A 12,337-nucleotide genomic window follows, 5' to 3' on the forward strand; every position below is an offset into this window, starting at 1 on the left:
CTTCGAAGACCTCCTCAATTTCACCAACACCCCTTTCTTTGATGTCCCCGCCGCCACGCCGTTAGCATAAGAGGCTAAGCCAAGCACGGTCAGGCTAGCTGCCATAGCGTTTGTTGGCACTATGCAACATTCCACAAATTATGCCAACTTCAAAATAAAAGCCTAACAAGTAATACTGTACATACTACATAGACATCAATACCTTAATAGTCTTCTATTCTGAAGTTGGCACTAAGAAGCAATTGTTGTGAAGCAATTGTTGTAGCTGCTGACTTTTTGATTGGCTGGCCTGCTCACAAACTTGTTGCAAGATTCTTTGGAAGGTAAAACCGCACTGGGGCAACCGAAACGTCTAGTGCACATAAGTAGTTTTAGTATGCATGCGCACTTGTGCACCGCTTATGTCTAGCCCTGATCATTTCACCCTCTAGTGTTTCCACTTCTGCAGATTTGCGGCCCATCCCGCAGCAACAGCCAGATAATTGTGGATGACCTATTGACCCCTTGTTCACCTGGTGACCCTGCTGCCCTAGAGATGACCTGGATTGATGTGCCAAGTGATAAGCTACTGGAGCCAATAGTCTGCATGGTGAGCTTTGCACACATTTCAGGAATCAATACAGGAGTCATCTCATTGAAGAAGGCTATGAACATACTGAAGGTCAATTTGGATTGAAGCCATTTGTGATAGTACAGCACCTTGCAAAAGTATTCATACCCTTTGACTTTTTCAACATTTTGGCACGGTACGAGCACGTCTTTGTGAACGTTAAACGCAAAGTAGCACACAATCGTGAAGTGAAACAAAGTGGGTATCTTATTTTAAACTTGTTTTACAAATAAAAAACTGAAAAGTATGGTGTGCAAAAGTATTTAACCCCCTTTTCCTTCACTATAAGCCACTTGTCTTCCGAGTGACAAAATGTAATGTGTGTAATCAAGTCTCAGTACAAGATGTACAAAAAAGTCCATTACGGCCATATCCTAAAATGTACAGGAAGTGAGCTATGAATTTTTGAATGTCCAAATTTGGCCCATTTTTACATATTCACAGGGGTCATACATTTGCCCCCTTTTCCTAGGAGATTCATCCGATTTACTTCAAACTTGGCCTGTATCATCTCAGGGGAAAAAATCTTGAGTATTCAAAATACTATATGATGGGGCGGGACATCAAGTTTTGTGTTTCATATTTGCTTCGCCACAAACGGGGAAATGTTTAATAACTCCCATGTACATGCGCCCAAAAAATCCCAAACTTCACATGTATGTTAATAATCACGACCTAAATGCATCTATATGATAATATTCGGTTATATCTATAGCGCCACCTAGTAGTGACAAAAATTGTCACTTTTTAAATTTGTATCTGCTGCGCCAAGCCCGTTGAAGGGATCCCGTTGAAAATTTGTCACAGAAGCCTTAAGATGTTGATCATGCCCCTGACCGAATATTGTGACTTTTCAGCAAAGGCCGGTGGCCATTACGGTGTCGCAAAGTCTGATCATGCACCGTGACAATAAAAGCTGCTTTATTTTGACCCACATTATCTTATCTTCTCAAAAATTTCTTCTTTCTACTTCTACAAGCGTATATATTTGCCAAAAATAAATACATGTTTTTTTCGTTGACGTTTTTCTCCAATCAGGATAGGTTAGGAACTACCTCATATTTGCTCAGAAGAGGGTTTTGGCCTTCATGATGTTACAACAAGAAGTTTATGAGTTTTCACGAAACGCTGTTGCCGTGGTAACTGTTAAAGTACACTATATTTTTGTACTCTTTTACGTGTTCCAATAAATCCAAGTTGAGATTCTGGTGAAGAGGTTCCTTGCAAGGTTTATTCAGAAATTTCTGATGACACAATTGAAGTCACCCAAGCAGTGATCCGTCCCAAATGTGTGTCCCAAACTCGAGCACACGGCACATTTATTGAAAAACAGTGTTCACAGGAAATCGCCTCTCCCCTCCCTCATCAAGTTCCCGTAGGTTCACAATCAGATTAGACTTCGACAGCAGTATACCAGCGTGTCCTTGGACTTTCTTTGACCGAACAGAAAGTCCTACAAACTCTACTCCCTTAGATAGTAGAAAAGAAACATATTATTTTTCTCTTTCCCAGGCAAGAGAGAAAGATAAGAAAACAATCAAGAACATTATTCATCGAGCTATATTAAGTTAATATAATTACACCTACATCTACACAGTTATAACTAAATTCAAAACAGTTAGAATATAAAGTAAAACAGTAAAAATGTTAACAATGTTAACATTCCTTCAATTGGGCTCTAAAGAGCCCAAAATAAACATAAACATTTTTACAGAAAGATACCAGCAGGATCTTCATCGGATGTCGCAACAGCAGACAGATGTGTTCCCGCTTTGAAGCCATCTTGTGATGAAGTTCTTTGTTGAATGAAAAGAGTGTGTGTCAGTTTTTTTTTCTTTAAGGACCTCAGGGTAGACTGCCCAAGGTCCTTTTGATTGTCACCGGGATTATTCTGCCCGCAAATGTGACTCTTCGTGGAATGATGCCCAGAAAAAGGGCACTTGACTCAATCTCCGTTGAAGGATGTCCTCAAGGAGGCAGCTCGACACTGGATCACTAGATCAGCAGTTTTGGCCCTCAGGTTGGGTCGGCAGGTGGTCCGCAGGTGGTGAGATCGCTCAGCCGAGAAGCGGATCCGGCGGGCTTGGTAGATGACAGGTGGTACCAAGTGTCCCCCTTTTTATGCAAGCGCACTGCACAAGATGTTCTCTCCGTGACCTTGTGGGGTCCTGTCCATCTAGGAGCAAACCATTTTCTTTTAGTCACTTTTAACCACACATATTCACAATCATTTATTTCTAAAGGAGCAACCGGCGCCACTTTTTTGTTAGCTTAGAGAACGTATATACTAATTGTTTTAGTACTGGAGGTCCTACAATGTGTGACTCTTCCAGCGGCGCATTTGGAGCCGGAAATGGTCTGTTTTTGTGACCTTCAAATGGAGTCCAGCCTTTAGCTGAGTTTAATGACATTTGCACATTCATTAATGCAATAGGAAGAGCTTGTAGCCAATTCAAATTTGATGAGGCCAGTGCTTTAGCTATTTTTTCTTTAATATTCCTATTCATTCGCTCAACCTGTCCTTGGGATTGAGGATGATAGACTGACCCAAATGTATGTCTTAGCCCCAATGCTTTTTCTACGTCTTGTAGATGTTTGTTTTGAAATGGGTTCCATTGTCTGATCTATTTTTTCTGGGAAACCCATGTGATAGTATGTAATGATTAATCAAATGTTTTACCATGACCTCTGCTGTTTCAGATTTACATTGATATGCCTCCGGCCACCCGGAAAAGGAATCCACTATTACCAACAAATATCGGTATCCTTCCACTGGTTTGATCATATCAGTAAAATCCATTGAAATTACTTGTCCCGGAGCAGTCACTTCTGGATCGTGCGTACCAGGAGGAAGTTTAGATGTCATTTTACTGTTAAATTTATTACAAACACTGCAGTCCTGCAGTTCATTTTTAACAATTTGTCTCATGTAAGGATGCCACCAGTTACATAATCGTCTCATTATTTCCTCTGTGCCAACATGGCATAATCCATGGGCTTCAGAAATGAGATTTTTTAATTGTTCCGCCATATACCTGCTTCATCCTTTTGTCCGCCTTTTGCCAGCCACACACTCTGTTCTTCCGGACTGGCCTTCTCCTGCCACCGCTTAATTGTTTCTGAGGTTATTTCTTGTCCGTCTCCTAATTCACCTTCGCTCACCATCAATTGAAGTGTTGGGCTGTAACCCGCTGCTTGTTTTGTTGATTCTGCCGAATCATTTCCTTCTGACACAAAATCATTCTTTTTTGAATGTCCTTTACATTTTATCACAGCTACTGCTTTAGGCAGTAGCAAGGCGTCTTTGAAATCAAAAATGTCTTGATGGTGTTTGATAGGTGACCCTGAAGCAGTCATGAAGTCATTTCTTTGCCATTATTTTATGGCTGTGTGTACAACCACATGCGCATACGCAGAATCAGTGTAAATGTTCACAGTCTTATCTTTTGCTATTTTTAATGCAGTTGTCACAGCCACTATTTCTGCTCTTTGAGCTGACTGTGGCCCTGTGAGTCTGCCACTATCAGGTCAAAAGTTGTTCCAATCATCTGTGTTACAGCAAAACCTGATTGGAGTCCTTCATTTCCCTTAAAACAACATCTGTCCGTAAATAACGTCAAGTCTGGGTCGTCCAGTGGGATGTCGTAAAGGTCATTTCTCAGTGAGTTCTCTTCCAAAATTCGCTGAGTGCAGCAGTGGGATTGTCCCTCCAACATACCTTCTGCCATATTAATTCCCTCATGTACAAACAAAATGTGAGGTTGTGTCAGGACTAATTCAATCTTTCTATGTCGTTCCCCTGTCATAGTAAATGCTTGGCTGGTTACGTACTGCACTGTACTATGTGATGTACGTACTGTCAGCGGGTGATGTAACACAATATGAGATGTTTTCTGAATCAAGCGAGCTAGTGCTGAAGCAAAAGCTCCACAAAGAGGGTGACGCTGTTCATATTTTTCAAGAGGTGTTGATGCATAAAGGCAAACATGTCTATTACCATTCTCCCCTTTTTGAAAAAGAACAGCCGAAACACTGGTAGATTTTTCAGAAACATCTAGAAAAAACATCTTTGTGTAATCAGGGACGACAGGAGCCGTAGCTGAGTGACAAAAACTGTTTCAGCAGAACAAAAGAGTTCTCAGCAGCTTGAGTCCAATTTAGAACATGTGACAGGTTTTTCATTCACTAATTGTCTGAGAGAATGAGTCAGTTCCGCAAAATCCGGAACATGATGTCTGGAGTAGTTGCACAGACCCAGAAAAGCCAACATTTGTTTTACATTTGTCGGTTTGGGATGGTGCAAGATGTCATCTTTGTGTGATGGAGAAATACCTGTTCCATACTTCGATATAAGTCGACCCAAGAAGGAAACCTGAGGTCGGGCAATTTGGAGTTTGTCTTTGGAGCACTTCAAACCCACCAAAGCCAGGAGCTGTGTAGCTTGTAGGCAGGACTCCTCAGATGGTGCAGCTAGGAGTAGATCATCCACATATTGCACCAAAAGAACATCAGTAGGAAGTTGGAGAGGTGACAGCAGCTGTCGAAGGGAAGCATTGAAAATTCCAGGAGACAACACAAAACCCTGTGGTAGCCGGGTGTAGGAGTAACACTCATTATTCCACGTAAATGCAAAATACTTCTGCATAGACAGGTCAAGAGGGATGCAAAAAAAATGCATTTGCAAGATCAATGCAGGTGAAATGCGTATGCAATGGAGTAATTTGTGACAGCGCAGAATGCGGATTTGGCACCGAGAGTGCAGTTGTCAAAACTTTAGCATTAATAGCTCTGAGATCATGCACCATACGAAATTTACCAGTATTTTTCTTTTCTACTGGGAGAATAGGAGTATTATAGGTAGACCTATCAATTTTACAAATAACCCCCGCTTTCAGCAAACCATCAATTGTTACTGAGATGCCAAGTCGCCCTTCATTTTTCATTGGGTATTGCGGCACCCAAACGGAGTCGGGTTTTAATTCAAAAGTTACTGGAGCAACATTACACAGGCCCACATCAGTCGGGTCAGTAGACCACAGTGCAGCAGGCAAGGTTTTCAACATGTCACCAGCAAGCTCGCTGTCAGATGTCTCCCTCCCATGATGCCGATCCAAAAGTTGATGTTCTAAAACAGACATGGAGGCAAACAAATCAGATTTAATCCAATAGGCATCAAGAGATTTGGAATACAGTAAATCTGTGTGTATAGAGTGTTGCCAATCAGTTGCTCTTGTGCAGGCCAGGACAAAAGGACCCAAATCTTTCGCCGTGTGCTGGGATGACACCATCAGTGAAATATGAGGATGACATGCCAGCACAGATTCATCAGGTGGTTCCGCCATCTCACACCACCGAGATTGTTCTTCAGTCAGATTAACAGAAAAAGCCACGCCGGGTTTTCCTGCAAACAGATCACCTACACGCAACTCCCAGGCGTTGTCAACAACTGTACGGAATGCTTCACTGTATATCTCATCACCACACCTGTCATAAAATAATGTGCAATGCATACAGTCAGAAACCATGTCATATGATCTTAGATTTCTCACCCAAGAAGACCATAGTTTCCAAAAACTCTCAGCATCCCTCCAGCCGGAGGAATCAGTGTCAATCTTTGCCCAGTTGATGTCAGCAGTGGTGCATGTCATGGCGTGTTGAGGCACCACTGCTAACTGGGTGGAGATGTTGGAGGCGGATTCGCCATATGTCCATCTGGGAACTGAAGCGTAATTCCGTCCGGCCCACACTGGATTAATGGAGCAGTTCTTATGAGAAGATCCCTTCCCAAAAGATTCACAGGACAATTTGGAGCATATACAAATGCGTGCAAAAAAGTCTGTGTGAAGCACTGCGTGTGTATCGGAGATGTCATATGTAGAACAGTTTGTTCTCCCTTAAATCCAACCAGTGAAATACCATCCGTGGTGAGCGTACTGTCAGGTGGCAACGTTATAATGGTAGAATGACGTGCTCCAGTATCTACCATAAATGATAAAACAGTTCCGCCTACCGTCATGTCAATCATCGGCTCTTGCATGCCATGACATGTGAATCCAGGATCCAGTCATTGCGGAAACTGTCCACCAGGTGGCGGCAGGAGCTGTTGATAAGGCACAGGTGTATATTGTTGCTGTTGTGATGACGTTGGGCGTGTGGAAAGGCCCTGTGAGCCACGTCCCCTTTGCTGGTAGTAGCCGCGTTCTCTCTGTTGTCGTCTCCCTCTGCCCCTCACACGTGGGAGTTGTCGGCAGGTATTTGCCCAGTGTCCAGAACGGCCACAGTTGAAACACTGGTCTCGGTTAGGAATAGGCACTGACTGATACAGAACACAATCTCCTACAACATTATTAGGTGATGACATATCAGTAGAAGCCGGAAGAACAAAATCCTCCTCTTTTTTCTTCAAAGTTTGCAATTGCAGAATCGCTAATTGTTTTTCAGTATTCTGATGTTTTTCATTTTATGATTCGATATCTTTTGCATACCTTCTCAAATGATGTTTAAGATGAGACAACCATCTGGCATGTTCGGCTCCAGGCAAATCCGGATTTGCGTCCATGGCCTGCACAACAGACTTAGGTACACCCCTTAGCACTGCAGCTCTAAAAACTTGCGAATACAGCGCAGAGTCAGTTGGCAAATTGCCAGTCTTCAAAGAAAATTCCACAAGAGCACGGTCAATAAATGCCGCAGCCTCCTCGTCAACTTTTGGAGCAAACACCAAGTCAGATATGACAATTTCCGGGATTGGGAACAATCCACCAAGCGTTTCAAATAATGTTAAATAATTATCACGTGATAGTGCCTCACCGTCACACAAAGATAGCATTCCTGAATTAGTCATCAACACTTCGAGTTGAGAGAGAGGACAAGCTTGTGTTAAGAGCGCACGCACATCCCTTGCTGTTAAAATCTGACCTATCACCTCTCTCTGCAGAGACCTCAGCCAGTTTTCACCCCCCGCCGGCAGTGGGGGAAGTTTCTGCAAAAGCACGCATAAGTCAGAGGGTAAATAAGGCTTATACACGGTAGCAGAATTCCCGGAGGCTGGATCAACTTTTGTCATTGGTGCTTGCAAACCTGCTGTCGAACGAGTCGCAGGTTTTTTAGGAGTACTGTCTGGGATTCTGTCAGTCACGCTGTCACTAGTCGCTATAACAGCCTTAACGGCACATGTTAGATCGGCCAGCTTCTTCTGAATTTCTACAATTTGATAGCTGTTCGCCAATACATTAGAAGTTTCATTAGTCATCTCACGTTCACGTTGCCGAAACAATTCGTCTTGTTCAGCCGTCAATACACGGTTCTCTTCTATCAATTCGTCGTCTGCAGCTTTTTCAAAACGAGAAAGAATCGTACGCCATTTACTACGAACAAACTGTGGCACTTCAGCGTGTCTAGTCAATTCCAATTTAAAAGCTCCTGCCTGGTTAAATTTTTCCTGCGGATCATCCTTCATAGCCAATACTTTGTCTAATATTTCCTCCAATTGTTTCACAGAGGCGGTTACGCCAGCTGCTAATCCGTCAGCCGCGGCTCGCAAAACAGAGTCGCGTCGAGGATTCTTATCACAATTTTCACCATTCCAATCCACATTGAGATTACCGCCATTTGCAGTCAATATAGGCGCCTGCAAATTTTGCAGCATTTGAACAGCAGTATCATATAGTGAATCCGTAAACGGGTTTATAGGCTCCGCGTACGGTGGTGGAGCTGTTGGATTAGCAACCAAATTAGCCTCTTTTTCATCACCAGATTTTATCACAACAGAGCGATCTTTACAGAACTACCCAAAGCCAACCTTCGAGCATTAATCATCATTTGATCCACTTTCTTACAATTTCGTCTAGCTCTCATTCCATTTAAAGAAAATACTAATGTCTCTCGTACCATTTTATCCAGCGATCGCCGTTTCCGTACACATGCAAGCTCAACCGCCTTCATCAAAGATATCAAGCAAACCGTAGATTGTAACGGTGGGAACCAACCTTTTTCACAACAAATCTTTATCCAGTCGTTCAACTTTACATTCATACCACTTCTATCTTTCGAAGGCATGGCTCCGATCGATACCTCGCAAGCAGTCTTCACTTGTGCATCCAACAACATATTCCGACTATGAACCGGAAGTATTTTTAGGTCAAACCACTCGGTGTCGCGGTCAAAACCGCCCTCCATTACTTGTATTAATTATTTACCTTGTATTTAGTGTATTTATTATTATATTCAAGTCGTATTATTTACCAATTTTAGTGACGTCTCACTTATAGTACCACAATTCAATTATTCAACAATATAGCTCATTACGCCCCCCCCAAAAAAATAAATAAATAAATAAATAATAATAATAAATAAAAAAAACACACAAACAAACATAAAATATCGCTTCTGCGACAAATAAATAAATATCCGGATCTATGGATTATTCAATAGTGGTATAATAAATCCACTACAATAACCTGCTCATCTTAAAATTCTCTTAATGCTTCTTCAGCTGCGCATAAACCAACTTGACGGTACTTCCGTAAACAAAGATCCTCGTCACCACGTACGTATATAGTTCAATGTCGTAGTAAAATCCAAAATCAAGGACTTCACGTCCCTCCGTTAACTGAACGACTTCAAAACTCTACTAATCCCTGTTCACTCAGAACTCATATACAATTTAGTCAATTTAGAAGACGAAAACCGGCTGCAGCGCTTCCAAACAGACAGAATTTCTCTACGTGGATAAAAATCTCCACCAACCGGAATTAATATGGCACCAGAAATTCCGCCCGTCCGGGAACGCCGCAGCTTGTAAAACGTCAAAACGTCGGGGTCACCATTTGTTAAAGTACACTATATTTTTGTACTCTTTTACGTGTTCCAATAAATCCAAGTTGAGATTCTGGTGAAGAGGTTCCTTGCAAGGTTTATTCAGAAATTTCTGATGACACAATTGAAGTCACCCAAGCAGTGATCCGTCCCAAATGTGTGTCCCAAACTCGAGCACACGGCACATTTATTGAAAAACAGTGTTCACAGGAAATCGCCTCTCCCCTCCCTCATCAAGTTCCCGTAGGTTCAAAATCAGATTAGACTTCGACAGCAGTATACCAGCTTGTCCTTGGACTTTCTTTGACCGAACAGAAAGTCCTACAAACTCTACTCCCTTGGATAGTAGAAAAGAAACTTATTATTTTTCTCTTTCCCAGGCAAGAGAGAAAGATAAGAAAACAATCAAAAACATAATTCATCGAGCTATATTAAGTTAACATAATTACACCTACATCTAGTTATAACTAAATTCAAAACAGTTAGAATATAAAGTAAAACAGTAAAAATGTTAACAATGTTAACATAACTTACTGATTGCCAAGAAATGAACGCTGATTTTGAAGGCCTAAGCATGCGCAAAAACTCATGAAACTTGTGATGAGCAATATTTTATAGTGTATTGTTGCACGTTTAAGCAAGATCTACGAACATTTGGAGGTATATAAAGGAGCCCAACACCTACAAAAAAGTCTATTGGAGAGATATGCTAAAATGAACAGGAAGCGAGTTGTGACGTTTTCACACGTTTTTGGGTTTGAATGAGTTAATAACTCCCCTGTACATGCCCTAAAAAATCCCAAACTTCACATGTATATTAAGAGCCACCCATTGAAGACATCTAATGATAATATTCATATAGTACCACCTAATGAAGACAATACATTTATTTTTATTTTATATATATATTTTTTTTACATTTCTACCGGCTACGCTAAGCCCGTTGAACTGATGCAATTGAATCTTTGTCAGAAAAGCCTGAAGATGTTGATCATGCCTCAGACCGAATATTTTGACTTTTTTGCAAAGGGCGTGGCCATAACGGTGCCGCAAAGTCTGATGATTCACCGTGACAATAAAACCTGCTGTAACTTCACCCAAATGACCTTATCTTCTCAAAAGTGCCCATATTTTATGACAGTCCAGGCCTGAAGACATCTTCAAAAAATATATTCATTGTAGTGCCTCCTACTGAGTGTTAAGCCTTCATAATGTTGAAACGTGAACTTTGTGATTTTTCATAAAACGCTGTTGCCGCCACAGTTCGTTGTTCATCAAAAAAAAAAAGAACTGATTTGAGAGTCTTAGGGTTTTGTGGTAGAGTCTAAGATGCGGATCCAATTGCAAGGAGGCACAGTGAACAGGCAGAGGGAATGTGTAAACGTGGTGATTTATTGACAAGACCAAGTGGGCAGGAAAACCCAAGATTTTGACTAGACTGGACTTGACAGAGTGTGACGTAACAGGAACGGACTTGCCTTAATGAGGAGTGACTTGGCTTGACTTAACACACAACTTCCCACACGTAACACCAACAATGACGACAACAATGCATCCAAATGGACTGAACAAATACAGCAGACTGAGGCCCCGTCCAGATGGAAGCAAAGCCGGTTTTGTTCCTCAAACAAATCTCGTACACACAGAAGCAGTTCAAGACTGGCGTGTGTCCAAAAGGAGATCCTGAGGACGTTTAACAGCTGTAATGTATATGCCAAGTCTGGAGTGGCGCTGTAGCGCAGCCACAGGGAGCTAACGGAAAGCGTAGAAGAAGAATCAGCGAAGAAGACAAACACATTTTTTTCTGACTTAATTGCAATCTACAGAACAAACATGGCTTTACATGTATCAAAACAGCATGAAAAAGTCAAACACAGGAGAAGTGACAATGGCGGGTGATTCAAGTACAACACCGCTTGTTGAACGTGGGAATAAAGAAGCAAAATATTTTGCTGCATTAGCAAGCTAAGGAGGCTGCACAAAACAACTACAACACGGCAATCCTCCATTGTTGACAGTTGTTGACACACTGATTGACTCAACAAGACACACCTGGACAAGACACAAGTGGGTGAGGGCAATGATTGGTTGACCACAGGGGAAGGTGGTTACACATGACGAGACAAGGGGAGAAACAAGGAACACAAAACAAAACACTGATCACACAGACAAAAGACAAGAACACCCTAAATCAAACAAAAACCCAACCCCACAGAACCGAAACATAACTGAAACTTTACACACTCATCACACCTAGCATCATTAAAAAAATAATAATCCATATTAAAGGTTATATATAAAGGTTATAGTTGTTATATAAAGGGTGCCATTTTCAACAAAAAAATTATAATACCAATGTGCCAGTACCCCAACATGCAAGTACCCCAAAGTGGCTTGCAGCTCTAGTTGTTATTGTTACTGTGTATTTAAAAGAAAAATACAAAAATTATATCTGCCAAGCCAGCACTGTATAGTAAGCGGAATGGCTCCTTGCAAATACAGCAGGTTGGAGTTCCATTAAACAAGCTCAGATTTCACACTAAGTACATGTTGGACAAGATAATTGTTTTACTATTCATATTTTATTATTATTGTTTTTTATAATGTAAAACATGGACTTAAACAAAGGTTGTTTTCCAAGTGATCTAATCAATCCTCTCCTAAAAGAAGGAAACAAATTAAGTAAGAGTAAGTCTTACATGATGCACATAAGCTTCGTCACTATGGCTGCACGGAAGATCTTGAGAGACTCCGTCATCTGGTCTTGCTCAAAACGGGTATTTCATTCCGGTCGCCAGTCTCTCTAAGCTCCTGGCGATACCGATCAATCCATCCATCCATTCATCCAAAAGCAATGAAATAGTGCGAAAAGAGTGCCGTAGATGGCTCTGAGCCCACTAGCTCCACTGA

At 41.6% G+C, this 12,337-nt stretch overlaps 1 protein-coding gene and 1 pseudogene across 4 annotated transcripts in view; one reads left to right on the top strand and one right to left on the bottom strand.

Annotated features, from left to right (window-relative positions):
• The window catches only part of vps4a (vacuolar protein sorting 4 homolog A), a 73,474-nt gene that overhangs the window by 51,516 nt on the left and 9,621 nt on the right, over positions 1-12,337 (top strand). For all 4 annotated transcript variants that reach the window (XR_015094595.1, XM_086073613.1, XM_086073615.1 and 1 more), the window contains one exon: positions 449-589. Coding sequence is in view for 3 of the 4 variants with exons in the window: in XM_086073613.1 (XP_085929739.1) it covers positions 449-589 (141 nt within the window). In the remaining variant the exon portion in view is untranslated. The remainder of the gene's footprint in view (positions 1-448; positions 590-12,337) is intronic.
• LOC147176467 (uncharacterized) lies at positions 6,675-8,069 on the bottom strand (annotated as a pseudogene).

Source organism: Leptonotus elevatus, chromosome 4 (assembly GCF_054856555.1).
Source record: "Leptonotus elevatus isolate MCC_2025b chromosome 4, RoL_Lele_1.0, whole genome shotgun sequence".
Classification (NCBI taxonomy): domain Eukaryota; kingdom Metazoa; phylum Chordata; class Actinopteri; order Syngnathiformes; family Syngnathidae; genus Leptonotus; species Leptonotus elevatus.